Consider the following 20018-nt stretch of genomic DNA (forward strand, 5'->3'; position numbering starts at 1 on the left):
AAAGAAGACCAGAGGTTTGGCGCACCCTGTAGATGTCCATACTACTCAATAAAATTTGGTTTCGGCCTAGAGGGGGATGTGTCACGAGAAAAATCTTATTTCTCTGGACTAATTGTCTGTAATGCCTGTCACTTTTAAATAAACTAGTAAACAAATTTAATAAATTAGTTAGCCCTAAGCATGCGGGTCCAAGGTGCAGTCCAAGACAGGCATGAACAGTTAACGAAATATCGAGCTTCCGAAATAAATCTATTTGGAAATGTGTTTTGAAGCTTTTGTTTAAAACTTTTTTTCTTTTTAATTCTTACTGTAATAATTTATTTTCAAGCTATATTTTTACGTTTTAGGGATCTTAAATTAGATAATATACTATTGGACTTTGATGGGCACGCCCGATTGGCAGACTTTGGCATGTGCCAGCTTCAAATATTTTTAGATAGGATGGCTGAATCGTTTTGTGGAACCCCTGATTATATGGCTCCAGAGGTACGTACCTACTAATAACACAAACAACTGGGAATATATCTGAGTATATTTTCAAATAATGTAAAAAGAAAAAATAGAAAGAAACAATTGGTTTTATTATAAACTGGAAGGTCGGCTTTGGCTCTGAAATTTCAGCTCATCTTCAGGTCTTCGATAAAAGTTTACTTAACTAGTAAAAAAGGGAGAAGAAATGCAGCATTTGTAAATTGTAGGGACCATAAGGGAGTCGTCCAGTTTATAATAAAATCGATTGTAAGTCCATTTTTTTCCTTTGATTTTTACCAGATTTTACAATCTTCCTCCTCATTCTTAAGTATTTTTGAATACAAGAAGACTATAGTATAAGTAATAAATATAGCAAAATATTTAATAACATTAAAAAATAACATAATAAATTATAAAGTCGTTATGAACCGAAAACCGTCATAAAATGTTTGAATGGCGCTATATAGTCCATTCTTTATCGGTAAAATATTGCAAAACCTCTAAATTTTAAAGAACCGCTTGGATTGACATGAAATTTGGCATACACATAGCTAACAAGTCAAAGAAAAAAAGTGATATTGTGCCGATATGTGCTTTTGCCCTGGGGGTGGTTTTCACCCCCTCACGGGGGTGAAAAAATATTCGTCCAAGGAAAGTCAGGAAATGGATAAACTGGATAATTTTAAGTAACTTTTGTTCTATAGAATTTTTCACTAAGTCAATACTTTTAGAGTTATTTGGCAGTGACTATGTTCATTTTTTCAACAAAATAACCACGCTTTAAACTATTTCTCGCAAATAACTCAAATAGTAAGTATTTTGTCGAAAAAACATTCTTAGAAAAAATAAAGCCTGTAAAAAATTTAAAAAAAAAATGGTGTATACATCACGTCTCTACACCTAGTAGAAGCAGAGTTATAGCTAATGAAAAATAGGTTCATATTCGTCAAATTCTAAATGGAATACTTTAACGTGAAATAACCAACAATTAAGCACATTTCGGGGAAAACTCATTACAACTTATTTAAAGTCTTTAAAAACTTCATTTTTGTTTAAAAAAATTTCTAGCATCAAAATTAAACAAGTTTCCCTCAAAATAAAGTTAGTCTTTGGTTTTGGTAAAAAAATCGAGAAAATCACCCCCAATTTGTATCTTAAATGAACTTAATCGTTACGACTTCACAAGTTTCTTGACCCGTGTATATATTGTTTATATGATCTGTAAGTTTCATCGGTTCAAAGTCCTTATTATTGAAAGGGCTGTAGTTAAAAAGGGTTGAACGAGTCACTGATCACGAATGTATGCAAAGGACATCGCACACATCTTATGGAAAATATAATGTCACTCAAATTCAATAACATTTATACGAATAGATGCGTTTTAAATTAACGGTCAAATCTTATCATTGCGCCAACTCTATATTTTCAATAATAAGAGCAGACATTGATATAAATTAATCTGAAATCAAATGGGTACGTACATAAGTTAGAGAGAGAAAAAATATTTTAAAATACCCAAATTGTCGGTACTCCATAAATCAGCGGATTAGTTTCACTAATCCGCTTAGACCCAACGGGGTTTAAGCTCTTGTGAATAGCACCCAGAGCAGTAGTAATTGTAACTGACACTTTTACTGACTCAAAAAATGTGATTTCGATAAACTTTAATTGCAATTTGCGCCGTAATTAATCATAATTAAGAGTTGGCGCAATGATAAGATTTGACCGTTAATTTAAAACGAATCTATTCGTATAAATTTTATTGAATTTGAGTGACATATTTTCCATAAAATGTGTGCGATGTCCTTTAGAAACAAAAAATCTTAATCAATTTTTGTCTAACAGAAAAACAAAAAAATACATGATATTCAGAAAGGCAAATCTGAGTTTTTTTGTTTTTCGAGATTTTTGGTATCTCTAACAATTTTTAAGTTATTTTGAAAAAAAGGATATTTTTCAAAATTTAAATTTTTAAAAATTTTATTTTGAAACCAAATTTTTTAAAAATAAGCACTTTGAATCGATGAAACTTACAGATCATATAAACACAACATAAGTAAAATAATTTGTGAAGTGGTAACGATTAATTTCACTTAAGTTGCTAATTAGGGGTTGGTCCTCCCGATTTTTTTTTGCAAAAACAAAAGAGATCAACTTTATTTTGAGCGTAACTTGCTTAAATTTAATGCTAGAAACTTTTTGTAAACGGTAATAAAGATTTTTTAAATGCTTTAAAAAAGTTATAACGGGTTTTTCCCAAAAAGTGCTTAATTTTTTGGATATTCCACGTCGAAATATTCTATTTGAAATTTGGTGAATATGAATCTATTTTTCATTGGCTATAACTCTGGTTCTACGAGATCCAGAGACCTAATGCGTACACCATTTTTTTCCTTTTTTATAAGCTATATTTTTGCTAAAAACCTTTTTTTCGACGAAATACTTACTTTTTGAGTTATTTGCGAAAAACTGTCTAAAAATGTGGTTATTTTGTTGAAAAATGAACATATTCACTCGCAAATAACTCGAAAAGTGTTGACTTGGCGAAAAAGTTCTATAGAACAAAAGTTACTTAAAATTAGTCAGTTTACCCATTTCCGGACTTATTTTGAACATATATTTTTTCACCTCCAAGAGGGCGTGAAAGTCACCCCCAGGGCAAAAGCTCACATCGGCACAATATCAGTTTTTTTCTTTAACGTGTAAGCTATACGCATGCCAAATTTCATGTCAATCCAAGCGGTTCTTTAAAATTTAGAGCAAAAACCGTGAAAGAATGGACTAGTACTACGGTCGAACGTATGGAAACAGGTAAATAGCTAATTTTACGTGTCTGACACGGGCTGCGTGTTAGACACGGGATGGTACGTTAAGTGGTTTAAATGGAGAAAATAAGTATTACACAAATATTTTTTTATAGATTATCAAAGGACAACATTATAATCAAGCGGTAGACTGGTGGTCGTTTGGAGTTCTGTTATATGAAATGTTCCTTGGCCAATCTCCTTTTAGTGGTTGTGATGAAGACGAACTTTTCTGGTCAATTTGTAATGAAAAGCCAGTATTTCCAAAGCACCTCTCCACATATGCCGTAGATATTTTAACCAAGGTAAGATAGTAAAGGTATTTAGAATTAACATTAAAAAATGATGAATTTAGAACTAAAAATCAAAAAAATCATATATTTATTTAAGAGGAAACAGTAGAGATCAACAGGTAGTTAAAACGCGTTCCAAGATTGCGGCTGTAATTTTGAATATTTTTTCGAGATATTTGGCACACGTATTCGTAATATAATAAAGAATGGCGGTACAGAGCCCAATTTGAAAAATATATTAATATGTGGAAATTACTCTGTAACTAAAAACAATATTAAAAAAACGAGCCTGTACCGCCATTAAGAAGAACAAAAAAATACACTTTCTTCAAATAAATTTTTTTATCAGATGCCTAGATTTTGTGTCATTTTGGAACTACTAAAATTTTTTATTTCATTAGTAGTTCCAAAATGACACAAAATCTAGGCATGGGATAAAAAAGTTTATTTGAAGAAAGTGTATTTATTTGTTCTTCTTAATGGCGGTACAGGCTCGTTTTTTTAATATTGTATTTAATTACAGAGTAATTTCCACATATTAATATATTTTTCAAATTGGGCTCTGTACCGCCATTCTTTATTATATTACGAATAAGTGTGCCAAATATCTCGAAAAAATATTCAAAATTACAGCCGCAATCTTGGAACGCGTTTTGACTACCTGTTGATCGCTACTGTATCACCTTAATGCTCTTGGGAGAACTTTAGGTCATGATGACGTTAGAAGAGATAGGATGCTTCTTCTTCTAGTGCTGGCTCCATTAAGGTTGGTTATAACTAGAGCTCGGGAAATATGCACTTAAAAAACCCTAAAATATGCATGCAAATATGCACAAAAAATAGTTAAAATATGCACTAAAATATGCTTTTATGCATTTAATGCATATAAATAAAAAACGCAGAAATACTTGTTTTGAAGGTATTTAATTATATCTATATTTTATGCCAATGGTCTTAGCTGTCGAGGCATTTAAGCTAAATAAAAAAATATTTATTTTATGCTAAAGTCACAAAAATATTTATTGAAATTTCTATTACCTACATCATTATATTCATTTATTTTTATACATATGTATCATCATAATTCTTTATTATATTATCATTACAATTAAAACTATAGATACATTATTAAATATTTTTCCTAAATTTTCTACAGAAAAACTGAGAGGTGTATATGTTACAGTTCAAGTTGATTATCCAGTTGGAGTTGACTATTCCTAGTTCGAGTCAACTCAAAAAGGCTGGTTTCAGTAAAAGTTGATTATAAATATAAAATGAAGATTTATATTCAACATTTACTAGTAAAAGTAGACTCCAACTAGGAAAAGTATACTCTTCCCAATGCCATTTAGTAAAAGTTGATTCTGATTCACACAACAGCCGATTCTAGAAATTAAATGTTACTGAATATGTTCAAATTAGTCTAGGCTGTATCGTCGCCCCCGTTAGGTAAATTACTCCGATTCGAATTTTTTGCACAAACTTACTCAAAAAGAGGTCCTTATAACAAATCTACTGGGTGCCAGGCAGTACATTGATCGATAAATTGTTTAAACAATTTTTTTAGACAAATTCACAAAAATAATTTTTTCACTTCGAACAATTTTTTTTTAGATCATTTGGGTTAGTCTGAGCAAAAAAGGTATTTTGTGATTTTTCTCTAAAATTGATTGTTGTCGAGTTATATGCGATTTAAAATTTGAAAAATGCGAAAATAGCCATTTTCAAAGCTTAATAACTCGGTTAAAATCCATTATTTTATTATGAAAGTCAGAGAGTGACCTATATAATATAACGATAATTCCTCTATAACGATCAAAATACTAAACATTGTTTGGTTCGTCATAAGGACAATGTATTAATTCTTTCTCTATAGCGATATCGTTCTCTCTTTATAACGATAACTTTCCAATATTCGATGACATCACTTTTCAAGAAACAACTGATAACCATTTGCGTTTGGCAATAACTAAGATAACTAAACCGTGAGAATTTTACCAATTAAAGATAACACTTAATTGAAACACAGGGAATAACTGAAAAAGCTCTTGCGTAGGTGTAACTTGATACAAAGTGATTAGTGAGTGATTCATTTTGTGGCTCTAATTTAGCAAAAATTTGGTGGTTCAAATTTCAATCCGATATGCAGAAAGTTGAGTATTACACGCTTTTATCGTTCGGGCGGTGTGCCTTAACTGTTTTCACACAGATGTTGTCCTCTATTGACTATTGACGACTTCTAAGTTTCAATTTCGGTTGTATCTCGGTCTGTGAACAGTCAAGATGTTTTCGAAAAAGCGTAGAGTACTCTCGGTTAAAGAAAAGTTATCGATAACTCGGGCAATAGAGAAAATTAACACAAGTTATTTAGTACAGTATGATTACTATTACAATAACGATTTTTTTCTCTCTCTCTCTCTCTGTATAACGATCTCTCCTTATAACGATGAAAATTCTCGATCCCTTGCATATCGTTATAGAGAGAGAGGACTGTATTTTATTACTAAGCTTTATCTTTAATTATTAACAATGAGCGCTAAGTGCGTATTAGGCGGCCGTCAATGGTGAGTGCTAAAGAGATGCACCATTCCGGCCGTCCAATGGTGAATCTCACTCGCACTCACATTGACGGCCGCCTCAATACACGCTTAGCGCTCATTGTTGATAATTAAAAATAATATCTTATTAATGAAATAATGACAAAAATTTTTTCAGGATCTTATAGAGGTAAATTATTTATATGGGAAATAAGCCACAATTAAAATGAAAAAAATAATTTTATTAACGTTTCGACGCCCAAATCGGGTGCCGTTGTCAAAATACAAAATATTACTAAAATAAACTAAAGTGTTGTTGCTAAGCAAAAAAATTCTTCTAATAATTTATTTAATCTCACTCATTTATATTGGCAATTCAGACATATATTATACATTTTAAAGTAGAAGACTTTAAAATGATATTGCCAATATTTATGAGTTGCGTTCCTGGGACGACTTACTGAAAGATAGTTCATTCGATTACATGAAATTAACCCCAACTCAAGAATATCCGTCATAAAAAATTATAGCATGTGATATGTCTTTAAAAAGACAACCAAATGCAACGACAGTAAAATTCTCGCGTTAGAGACTTCATAGTAAATCACAAGGGAAAACCAGGAAAAACCCTGTGATACTATCCCGACATCGTAAGTATTTGGTCTTACATTAATTTACTCTCAAAAAATAATACCAAATTCTGACTTGTAACATGTTTAAATTATAAATAATATTAATAATATTAGATATATAAGTAATACTAAAATATAAAATATGTATTAGCTCGATATTATTGACTTACTAATCTTGGTATTTTCTTTCTATTGACTTCCTCTTTCAGTATGGGTAACCACATCCTACTGCATTCTACCGAGGAATTTGCGACACAATTGGTTTCATTTAGCATAATTAGAGCCGCTTCTTTGATTTTTCTCTTTTTACTATCTGATTCTTTCAGGACTATACTTATAGAGGTAGCTTTAATTTTTGATTTTTTTAGTTTCTGACTTTCATAATATATAATATCGTATGGCATTTTTGCCTTTCGGGCAGTTCCGGCGCCAATTACATCTTTAACCCTGTTTCAAGTAACTAGTGTCGATGTACTCTAGCCCAGGGGGACCGACGGCTTAACGTGCTCTCCGAGGCACGGTGAGACGGCTCGTGTCATTATTGGAAATGAAAATGGTTTGTCTTTGGCAGGACCGCAAATAATGATATGTACCACCAGTGGTACATGTACCACAGATTGAGAACCGCTGCTTTACATAATATGAAATAGAGTAGATAAAAATTATTTTTGTGAATTTGGTTAACAAAAATTGGTTAAACAATTTTTCGACCGCGGTGTCGCGTGACACCCTGTGTATTTGTTATAAGGATTGTTATACGGATGTATTTCTTTGAGTAAGTTTGTGCAAAATATCGAATCAGAATAATTTACCTAAAGGGGGCGACGTTACAGGCTATACTAACAAGTAGATGAAACGGTCAAAACAAAGAAACGCACACTCATCAAAAATGCACTTGAGATTCTCGTATAATCAACATTTACTGAATCGATCCAGGAAGAGTCAACTCCAACTAGTAAAAGTTGATTTAAATTTTTAAAATCAACTTTTACTGCTCGTTTCAGTTGGAGTCGACTCCAACTAGTTGGAGTCAACTCTAACTGAGAATCAACTTGAACTGTAACATATGTAACAATAATTGTTTATACACGGAAAAATTCACATTTTTCAAAAAACAAACTTTTTTCTACTTCTCATGAAGGTACAGGAGAAAACTTAAAATATTGAACAATTGAGGGTTCTATCTATAAAATTAAATTACCTTCATATTTCCCCATCTTCATAATATTATTTATTTGAATTATTTCTTGATATCCCTCATTTCTCTTGATAGCCCTCATGAATTGATAATTTCAATACTTTGGTCTAATGAAATAATATTTCGCTTTTCGAATTTAGTAATTGGTTCCGCAATATTTACAAAATTGGTTTGGATATGTGTCATATATCTTTTTAATAATGTTTTTTAATACATCCACACATTTTTTTAAAGCACCTGAGTTATCTATATCTAAACTACAAATGACGTCTCTAATTCTCTCAAAATTATCGATTATGAAATTTACAGAATTAACCATGTTCTCAATCTAGTTATCATAGGTTCAGGTGGTCAAGTCACATTAGGTAAGTGATATTTAGTTAGACCTATACCTGTACCTACTCGCATAAGAGCTTTTAAAATATTTTTTTATATTTGATACAAGGGTATTGGCCATTGGAAAAGCCTGTCCTTACAGTTTCTGCTGTTCTATTTAAAGCGTGTGCTAAACAAGTAACAAATTTGAAACAAATAATTTTAAATATTGTCCACTTTAGTCATATATGGCTCAGCATCACTTAAAAATAACAAATTTTTTCACTAACAAAATGTTACTGCATATTGTAGAGTCCCCTTCGTATCCTTTATTCGTCGTCTCCTTGCCTTATAAATTGCAAAAGGCAGAGAATAAGGATGTCACCAAAGAGTGGTTTAGTTCTCTTAGTGGTTAACTTTTCTGTTTGAGGTAAAAAAAATCTGAAAATATGCAATTTTAATAAATGCATATGCACTTATAAAATTTATCCAAAATATGCAAATATGCACTTAATATGCATTTTACATATTTCCCGAGCTCTAGTTATAACCATTGCAAAGTCTCCATCTTTTGCTTTTCTTAAAAGCGTTTGTATATTTGTCCCGGTCCAGTCGCTGAATTATTTTTCAGTCGGAATATTTTTGTCATCTAACGAAAGATATAAATTTCTGCAAACCTTAATGAAAGAAAGATCGAAGAAAAAAGCAGAGTGGGCAGGAAGGAAATGTCATGCCTCTTTAATGTCAAACAATGGACAGGGCTAAGAAACATATGATACCTAATACATACTGCAGAGGATAGAGAAAATAGTCAAACGTGATCGCGAACATCCATTAGTGGATTGAAAAAGAAGAAGAAGACCAGGACCCTTTTTCCGTCGATTTTACCCTTTATAATCAGCTGCAATAACTCATACTTATCATTTCTAAGTATGTGGCTCAAATATATTGCCGATCTCCTTTTACTTTACTTAGTCCTAAGCCTTTCTACCTTTAGGTGTAAGGCTGGTGGAGTTGAGTTTGGCATTGTAGTCTCCATGCTTTCCGATCTTGCGCTAGGTTTCTTGCACTTTCCAATGTCAATCCCTTCTTCTCGACTTCTTTCCTGATTTCATCTACCCACATAACTCTTGGTCTCCCTCTTTTGTTTTTCCCCTGCACTCTCGTTTCGAACACTCGTTTTGTTAGCCTCTCGTTCGACATTCTACACACGTGCCCGAACCATCTAAGTTGTCCTTCTACTATTTTTTCATTGATTGGTTCTAGTTTTAGGTTTTGTCTAATTGTTTCGTTTCGTATTTTGTCTGTCCTTTTTCTGTTTGCTATTTTCCTCAGGAACCTCATTTCCATAGCATTGACTCTGGATTTTTGTCTCCCCGTCAATGTCCATGTCTCGCTGCTATACATGATTGTTGGTCTAACTACTGATTTAACGACTGCCGTTTTTACTTTTTCCGGTATCCCTTTTTTCCCAAAAAATGTTGTTTTCATAGTGTTAAATAAGCTTCCTGTTCGTCCCATTCTCTCGTTTATTTCCATGTCTTGTTTACCATTTGATTCGATTATTACTCCTAGGTATTTAAAATATTCCACTTGCTCTAGTTGTTTCCCGTCTAATTCTATTGCGTGTGTCTTCCTCGTATTTGAAATTATCATTGTTTTTGTTTTCTCTGTATTAATTTTCATATTTATGTTTGATAGTTCTTCTTCTAGGATTTCAAGATTGTTCTGTAAGTCTTCTCTGTTTTCTGCTATCAATACCATGTCGTCTGCAAATAGTAGCTCCGATAGTTGAGTCTGTTTCATTTGCCAGTATCCTAATGTTAGTTTTCTCATTCTTCTCTTGGCTTTCTTTATCGCTTCATCCAGTACCACTGAGAATAGCAGTGGACTCAGCACGCATCCCTGTTTGACGCCTTGACTTGTAGAAAATTCTCTGGATTCCTCGTTATTGGTTCTTACTGTATTTGTATTATTTTTGTACATATCCTTTATTACTTCTATTATGTGTCTGTCGACTCCCCTTTCTGTTAGTGTCTTCCAAACGTCCTTTCTTCGGATTCTGTCAAACGCCTTTTCCAGGTCAATGAAGCACATATGTATCTCTCTATTTTTCTTGATTACCTTCTCACTTACTTGTCTTAATGTGAATATTAGGTCTTGCGTGCTTCTGTCCTTCCTGAATCCACACTGTGTGTCTTCCATAGTTGTTTCTATTTGTGTTTTTATTCCTGTCTCTAGTATTCTTGCTAATACCTTCCCAGGGATACTTGATATGGTGATACCTCGGTAATTATTACAGTTTCTCTTGTCTCCCTTTTTGTGTATTGGTAATATAATGTCTTTCTTCCAGTCCTTTGGTAATTCTGCTCTATTTATGATATCATTCATTAGTTCTTTCATGCTATCCATTCCCTCTGTCCCCATGAATTTTATCATTTCCGGGGTGATATGATCCTTGCCTGGTGCTTTGCCCAGTTTTACTCTTTCTATTGCTTTCTCTAATTCCTCTCTTGTTATGGATTCCACTTGTTGTTCTTCATTCCTTTCTTGTATCTCCCCTATGTTGTCCTTGTCTACATGAGTTAGCTCTTTGAAATGTTCTCTCCATCTTTCCATTATTTGTTTTTCTTCTGTTAGTACGTTTCCATTCTTGTCTTTTATATTCGGCATCGTGTGCTCTTTCTTTTGTCTGAGTTGTTTTAATGCGCCGTAGAAGAGTTTTTGGTTTTCCCTATAATTTTTTGTCATTTTTTGTCCAAATATCTCCCATGACCTTTCCTTTCCTGCTTTCACCGCTATTTTAACCTCTTTCCTTTTTTCTTTATATGCTTCGTAATCTTCCGGGTGTTTTGTGCTTAGGTATCTTTTCCATTTGTCTTTTTTGTTCTTTATTTTCTCTCGTATTTCTTCCGTCCACCATTCTGTTCTCCTCATGTTAGTGTTTGCTATTTTTGCTTTCCCGCAAGTTTCCTCAGCTGCTTTGATTATGCTGGTTTTTAGATATTCCCATTTTTTTTCTATATTTGTATTTTTTGCCCTACCTTTCAAAGTATTATCTAATTTTTCTTGGAATTTCTTCTTATACATTTCCTCTTTTAATTTGTAACTTTTTATTTTTTCATTTACTACCTTTCTTCTCTTTTCTTCTTTTTCCTCTGTTGTTCTCATTCTCATTATTACTAGATGGTGGTCACTGCCAATCTCCGAGCCTCTTTTCACTTTCGTATCCTGTACTCTTTTCCATTTGTTGCTGCTTACCAAAAAGTAATCTATGATTGATTTTTCGTTTCTGCTGTCTTGTACTCTCGTGTATTTGTGTACTTCTTTATGTTTAAATTTTGTATTTGTTATAACTAGTTTATTCTCCATACATATTTCTATTATTCTTTCACCATTTCTGTTTAGCATTTCTTCTCCTTCTTTTCCCATGCACTCCTCTATTCCGCTGTTGTTGTTTCCGACTCTACCGTTTAGATCTCCCATTACAATTATGTTTTCTTCCCCATTATCAATTTGCATTTGGAGCTCCTCGAAAAATTTATCTTTCTCTTCCTTTCTTGCATCTTCATTTACTCCGTAGGCTGTTATTATTGTCCATATTTCTTCGTCCATCAGTTTAATTTTCACCGATAATATTCTCTGGTTAACATATGCTTCTTCTATAACGTGTTGTAGTCTATTCGGTGCAATTATTATCCCGACTCCTTCTTTTGCTCTCTCTTTTGTATCCGCTCCTACCCAAAGTAACCAATATCCTTTGTGTATTTTCTTAAGACCTTTTCCTTTCATCTTCGTTTCTGTTATTCCTAGTATTTCTATTTTTTGTCTTATCATATCTTCTACCAGTTCTTCCTCTTTTCCATTGATGCTTCTCACATTCCATGTTCCCATTTTTATCTCTCCTTTTTTCTGCAATCTAGCTTTCCCCTTTTTCCTATTTTCATCCTTGTTTACCTTTGCATCATCTTTTTCCCTATCGCTTTTCCCATTCATTGCCTTGGTTGTCATTGTTGTGGGTCCGGTCTCATTATTTTCTTTTAGTTTTTTGAAGTCCCTTCCCCGATATTTCTGTGAGTTAGTATAAGTTTCTCTTTATTATGGTCCCATTTCCACTCCTTTCCATTAATCTCCAGTTTCATATATCCTATCTTCGTAGTATTACCTTTGTCTTTTTCTTCTTTTGCCATTTTCCTAATTTTTGCTTGTATTTCCCTTTCCTTTCTTGTTAAATCTGATTCTATATACACCTTTTGTCCCTGTAGATTTTTCAGTTTTCCTTTGTTTTTTAGTACACTCATCTTATCCGTTAGGTTTTCCATTTCTGCTACAAAGATTTGGTCGCCGATCTTCACCGCTCCTCTCAGTCTGACCTCTAATTTCAGATTTCTTCCTATGAAGTGTTCTACTGACTCCTTTACAGGCTTTCCGTCGGTAGCATCTAGTGTTAGGCCTTTTAATACTATATTATTTCTCCGTCTATCTTTTTCCAATTGTTCTATTCTATTGTTTGCCATTTTTAAACCTTCTTCCAATTTTTCGTTTTTTTCTTTCAGCTCCTTAATATATTCCATCGTTTCTTTTTGGTCTTTCCGTATGGTTCTTATTTCTGCCATCATTTCATCATTTTTCCACATAACTTCCCGCATCATTTTTATCATCTCTTCATTTGTGTCGTTGCTTTTATTCGGTGTTCGTCTCGTCAGGTTACTCTTTTCAAAATATAATTTATCTTCTTTATATTTTTTCTTCTTAGATTCTTCGTCGCCACTATCAGATAGTTCTTCATTCTTTCTATAGGTTTCCTTTCGGATTGTTCCTGTTCCGCCACTGGCCATTTTAAATTAAATGTTAACCTCAGCACTAATATAAATATTATTATTATACACTTAGAAGTTTATTTTTATTTCGCACAAGAACGCTTTTTAAGTTTAACGATTATCGATAACGATAGGTCTTTTAAAAAACCGGTGTTTTTATTGTGATAGGTTTCGAATTCGAAATTACCTTATCGCCAATACACCTGCCACACGACCTCTCGCCTCGCTTGCCAAACTCGAACTGCCGATCTCCTTTTAATGGTGGTAAAAAGTTCTATGTCTCTTTAGTGGGAACCGATGCCAAAGAGATGTTGAAGGTGGATAACTGGAGGAGAGCAGCCAGGGACAGAGATACTTGGAGGCGGATACTGGGGAAGGTCAGGGCTCGACTTGGGCTATAGCGCCAAGGGGGACAGAGATGTAAATTACTTGGAAAACTCTGTACTGGCATCATAAGTACCGGGTGTCCCAATAAGAATGGCTCTCGGCCATATCTCAGGAACCGTTTATAGTACAGCTTTGAGAAAAAATATTTATAACAAAAGTTGCCTCGGGAAAAGCCTGGAAATTATTTTAATAATTGTAGGTCCACTGCTAGAGGGCGTAACTGAATATCAAAAATTAAAAAATCAAAATTTTACAAAATTTACATAATGAAAGGCACTGAAAATCCAATCATCGTATTCTTGATAAAATTCTGCGCATATTTGATTTTACAAGTTTAAGTCTACCTTTGCAAATAAGAGGTGGGGGTGAGTGGAAATTTTCTTATGAAAAAAAAATGGCTGTAAGTCCGGTTCTGCTAAATCGAATTTTGCATACTTGGTCTTGTTGAAAACAGATCTTTTTCGTCAATGTAAGAGTCTTATTTTCGAAATAGCCTAATAAGTAATATGCCAGCTAGTAGACGTTATTTAATTATTTTAGGAAACCCAGTTTTCTTTGGAGAATATTAAATACAAGTATGCATTTTTAATCCTGTATTACAAAATTAGACCAAATTAGAAACATAATACCGAAAACCGTATGTCGATACCTTTTTTCTATCTAGAGATATCTTAAGAAACGTGTAAATTTTAAACAACGGTTAATGTCACCGGTAAACGAAGTTAAGGAAATGAACTGTGCTATGGAAAAAACAGAAACATTTTCCATATCTAAGTGTATATAATTAAATAAAACAACAATAAGACCAACAACACTACAAAATATAACAAAGAAATAAAAGCAACTACATACTTAATTAGTGACGACCTAAATGTTCAAATTGTTGCCCATCATTTTCGGTGCAAGCATTTACTCTTTCAAGAGTAGATTAAACAGCAGTCTCAATTTCTGCTTTCGCAATGCTTTGAATGGGGTTTCGTATTCTCTAGATTCTAGATCATGTTTTCTCGAGTAGTGGGCCTAGCGGCAAAAACAAGGTCTTTAATCCGTCCCCACAAATAAAAGTCTAAAACAGTCGAATCTGTTGCTATTCAATCTAATCTTGAAAGAGTAAATGCGTGCATCGAAAATGATGGGCAACAATTTGAACATTTAGGCTTAGTCAGTCACTAAGACTAAGTAAGTAGTTGCTTTTATTTCTTTGTTATATTGTTTAGTGTTGTTTGTCTTATTGTTGTTTTAATTAATTATACAGGGTGTCCAGAAACTCTACCGACAAACGAAGACAGTAGATTTCTCAGATAATTTTAAGACAATTTAACCCAATTCACCTATTTAGAAAATGCTTCCTAAGGGTGCTAGAGCTATTTTAAGATGGCGTCTGGTAATTAGTTTTTCTTAAATATCTCTGGAACGCTTCTATTTAGAAAAAGGAAAATTGGTACACTTATTTTTCTTCCAAAGATAAATCCATTCCATCTATTGCAAATATCTAGTACCCGTCATAGACGTCCGTTTTGGGTAGGGCAACAGACATATTATCGCATAACTTTTTTGTTTTTAATTTTTAAGCAGTTTTGAGTCTGGATTATTAAAACATAAGGCATTATAGTACTAAAAGGTACTCTTACTTTAAGTCGATAGGATACACTGTTTTCTAGAAAAATCGATTTGAAAATTTTTCGTTTTTTGAATATCAACAAAAAAATTAAAAAAAAACTACTTAGAAAAATGAAAACTGGTACGTTTATTTATATTCCAGAGATGAATCGATTTCATTAATTGCGAATTTCTAGTACCGGTCATATGCGTCTGTTTTGGGTAGGTCAACGGTAATTTTATCACATAACTTTTTGATCTTTAATTTTTAAGAATTTTTGACACTAGATTATTAAATTATGAAATATTCTAGCACTAAAAGTTACTCTTGCTTTAAGTTGGTAAAGTACACTGTTTATTTGAATTTTTTTTTCCATTTTTTTTTCAAGTTCAGGAAACGAAAAATGTTCAAATCGATTTTTCCAGAAAACGGTGTGTCCTACCGACTTAAAGCAAGAGTACCTTTTAGTACTGAAATATCTTACAATTTAATAATCCAGTATCAAAAATGCTTAAAAATTATTGACAAAAAAGTTATGCGATAAAATAACCGTTGTCCTACCCAAAACGGACGCCTATGCCTGGTACTAGAAATTCACAATGGATGGAACCGATTTATCTCTGGAAGATAAATCTGTGTATCAATTTTCGTTTTTCTAACTAGAAGCGTTCTAGAGGTATTAAAGAAAAACCAGTTAAAAGACGCCATCTTCAAAGAGCTCTAGCTCCCTTAGCAAGCATTTTCGGACTAGGTGAATTTGGTTAAATTGTCTTAAAATTATCTGAGGAATTTCCTGTCTTCGTTTGTCGGTAGAGTTTCTGGACACCCTGTATACGTTTACATAAGAAAAATGTTTATTTGTTTTTTCCATAGCACACTACTTTTCCTCAATCTCGTTTATCGGTGACAGTAACAGTTATGTTTAAAATTTACACATTTCTTAAGATATTTCGAGATGGAAAAAGGTATCGACCATGCGGTTTTCGGTATTATGTTGCTAATTTCGTCTAATTTTGTAATACAGGATTAAAAATGCATACTTGTATTTAATATTTTTCAAAGAAAACTAGATTTCTGAAAATAATTCAATAACGCCTCCTAGCTTGCATATTACTTATTAGGCTATTTCGAAAATAAGACACTTACATTGACGAAAAAGGGCTGTTTTCAACAAGACCAAGTATGCAAAATTCGATTTAGCGGAACCGGAGACTTACAGCTATTTTTTGAAACCTGTGAAATCAAATATGCGCAGGATTTTATGAAGAATACGATGATTGGATTTCTAGTGCCCTTTCATTTGTTAAATTTTGTAAAATAGTGATTTTTTAATTTTTGATATTCAATTACGCCCTCTAGCGGTGGACTTACAATTATGAAAATAATTTCCAGGCTTTTCCCGAGGAAACTTTGGTTGTAAATATTTTTTCTCAAAGCTGTACTATAAACGGTTCCTGAAATATGGCCGAGAGCCATTCTTATTGGGACACCCGGTACACACAATCTTTTCTGTTCTCTCATTCTCTTCAAAATTGTCGATTTACATGATATTACTTTTTTTTGTTTATTTACTCTGTTGTTTATTATGTTATTCCTTATTTTTCAGTTATTAGAAAAAGATCAGTCGAAACGATTAGGCACTAGATTCAGTCCACATGGTCTTATTAGAGATCACAACTTCTTCCGACACTTAGATTGGAATGCTTTGGAGGCACGACAGCTGGAACCACCTTTCAAACCAAATTTGGTAAGAAATATTTGAAACATGTATTAATTTTTATGCAGCATAAAATATGGTAGCTGAGTAGAATATTTAAAGTGGTTAAAAAATATATAGTTCAACAAGAGACCTAATAGACTCAAATATTCAACTAAGCGGGGTGCTATGGTTCAAGGTAAAAAATTACATAAACAAGAGATCTACCTGTTTATGAAATGATTCCTTGTGTATATAATTTCGTACTTCGATCAGGAACATCTCGCTTTTCTTTATAATTTCTAAGACTTTATAATAATTTTCCTTTCGTTTCTTTCAGAGGCATCCTTTAGATACGCAGTATTTCGACACGAATTTTACCAAAGAAGCTGTGAAAATAACGCCAATAACAGAAGTACAAATTTTGGAGACCATCGACCAGTCTCAGTTCCAAGGCTTTAGCTACACAAACCCAAACGCTACAGATAAATGAATAGTTAGATAGCATGTTAAATTTTTATTACAAATGGACTGTGAGACTTTATTAATTGGAACAACTGTTTTTTTTTTCAGAAGGATAAAATAAATAATAATAAGAATATTGTGTATTTGTTTTGTTACTAATATATATTTTCAACATTCCCAAGACACTTAGATATCACCAGGAAATAGATAAAGAAATCAGATAGATTTTATGTTATAGCAGTGTTCTTAAGGATGTTAAGACTTGTTCGTTTGTTTTCTTTCCTGATATCTTCTTTTTTTTTTCACCAAAATCATCGCCCGTATTGTAGTCATGTCGTTACTATTTTTCCTTTGTTCTTTACTAGTTATTAGTTTTTTGACACCCCTTTTGCAGTTTCCCCTCTTTTATTTCGTACAGGTGCTCCTTCTTTTCATCCCATCTTCATTCCCTGTCGTCTACTACTAATTTTTTGTATCCTATTCTTGCCACTTTTTTTGAAGTTATACTTCTTTACGATCTAGAGGGAAATTTTATAAAAGCCGGGCGCATGCGCACTCAGACAGTATCTAGTTCGTTGCTAATCTTTCAAGATATATGTATGTATCAGCGCTGTCAGCGCAAATAAGTCATTAAAGGGATATATTAGTGTTTTTAGTAAATGAGAAATCTTGTAACCTGTCAAAGCAAAGGGAAATAGCTCAGTGGTAGAGCGGTTCAAATCCCGGACGATCCATATTCTTTTTTATTTTTGGTATTGTTTTAATAAAAAAATTTTAAAAGGGGTAGGTAAGAAATTTAGTTTAATATTTAAATAAAATACAAATAACCTGTTAAGTATATTTATTTCTTTTAAATTATATAAGAAGTATAACTTCTTACGTGCGTACAAAGTACACACACATTCTTTTTTTTTCTTCTTTGGTTTGGGTGGTTTGTTTACTTCCTGCCAAATAATAGCTTATCAAGATATTCTAAACGACATTTTTCTGTTATATCAATCGCAGACTCACCATTAAGACCATATTTCTTCTTCTTCTTGTAGTGCTCATCCGTTTCAGATGTTGGCGACCATAATGACAATCTGTACTTTGCACACTGCTGATTTAAAAATATTTGTGGTTGTTTCACGTTTCCCTTTACTTTTCTCTGTAAAATTAGTAGCAGCAGTCCATATGCTGTCACGGTTCGTCATGTCGAGACCGAGTTTTCAATTTTGGCTGTTATTGTGGCTAACATCTCATTTTCTTTTTGTATTCTTAAAGGTTTGTTCCAACACAACGAGAAACCGTTCATGTAACGATCACCGTCCTGCACAGTAAACAAAATAACCCATGGAACGCACGATTTACAGACAGTGCCGGATTAACCATTAGGCGGACTAGGAGGCCGCCTAGGGCCCCTTGATGGGGCCCGCATCCCATACAAATGCATTAATTAATATTGAATTATTTAAGCAGTATTTAAAAAAAAAGTTTAAAATGTTAAAAAAATCAAATAGGGCTAACTGAGACAAAAAAACAAAAACAAAACTCAGTTTTTTGCTTTGTCTTCTGTCAAATATCAGGAAAATACAACCGACTTCAAGACAAAATTAACCAGTTATCTTCAAAGGTATTTTTTTATTCCATGTTCTAATCATTCCCTCAATTTGGTAATCAATTTTGCAAGCAAATTTTGCTTAGAAGCTGGTAATTATTTTGGTATGGTACGTTATTTTTTTAAATTTCTACCTTCCAATGGGCCTTATAGTCCATTCACTCACGGTAAAATATGGCAAAACCTCCGGATTTTAAAGAACCTTTGGATTTGAAACAAGAGTTTGGATTGACATGAAATTTGATATAAGCATAGCTAACATGTCAAAGAAAAAAGTGATATTGTGCTAATGTGTGTTTTTGCTCTACGATTGAGTCCCCCCCTTCTCGGTGGTGAAAAAATATACCGTCAAAATACGTCCGGAGGTGGATAAACTTTTGTTCAATAAAGTTTTTTCATCATCAAGTCAATACATTTCGAGTTATTTGCAAGTGAATATCTTCATGTTGTTCTGAAGCTATTTTCTTGTGGCATTTTTATAATCAAGTATATTCAAATGGGAAATAAGCCACAATTTTACCTAAAAATGATTTTATTAACGTTTCGACGCCCAAGTCGGGTGTCGTTGTCAAAATACAAAATAATGTAATGTAATGTTAATTATAATTTATATTATAATAAATAATGTTAATAATAAATAATAATACAAAATAATGTCAAAATAACATTATTTTGTATTTTGACAACGACACCCGACTTGGGCGTCGAAACGTTAATAAAATCATTTTTAGGTAAAATTGTGGCTTATTTCCCATTTGAATATACTTGAATATCTTCATTTTTCAACAAAAAATAACACGTTTTAGGCGGTTTTTCACAAATAACTCAAAAAGTAAGTATTTTATCGAAAAAATATTCTTAGCAAAAATATAGCTTTTAAAAAATTGAAAAAAATGGTGTATGTGTGCAGTCTATAGACCCAGTAGAAGCAGAGTTGCAGCTAATGAAAAGTAGATTCTTATTCGTCAAATTCCAAATCGAATATTTCAACGTGAAATAATAAAAAAAATGAAGCACTTTTCATGGAAAACTTCATGGAAAACATGGAAAAGCATTATTCTTGATTTAAAAAAAAAAATTCTAACATAAAAAGTTAGCAAGATACGCTCAGAATAAAGTTGATCCCATTTTTTGGGTAAAAAAAACTGGTGAAAATAACACCCTAATTAGCATCCCAAATGAAATTAATCCTTACCGCTTCAC

The 20018-nt window shown here is 32.7% G+C and overlaps 1 protein-coding gene across 1 annotated transcript in view; it reads left to right on the top strand.

Annotated features, from left to right (window-relative positions):
• Nucleotides 1-17352, top strand: part of LOC114326103 (FK506-binding protein 5) — an 87753-nt gene extending 70401 nt beyond the window's left edge. Inside the window, exons 5-8 of the mRNA XM_050662421.1 lie at nt 348-486; nt 3392-3580; nt 16664-16804; nt 17094-17352. Coding sequence (XP_050518378.1) covers nt 348-486; nt 3392-3580; nt 16664-16804; nt 17094-17246 — 622 coding nt within the window. The 3' untranslated portion in view covers nt 17247-17352. The remainder of the gene's footprint in view (nt 1-347; nt 487-3391; nt 3581-16663; nt 16805-17093) is intronic.
• The last annotated feature ends 2666 nt before the right edge of the window (nt 17353-20018 follow it).

The sequence above is a fragment of the Diabrotica virgifera genome, chromosome 9, assembly GCF_917563875.1.
Source record: "Diabrotica virgifera virgifera chromosome 9, PGI_DIABVI_V3a".
Lineage (NCBI taxonomy): Eukaryota > Metazoa > Arthropoda > Insecta > Coleoptera > Chrysomelidae > Diabrotica > Diabrotica virgifera.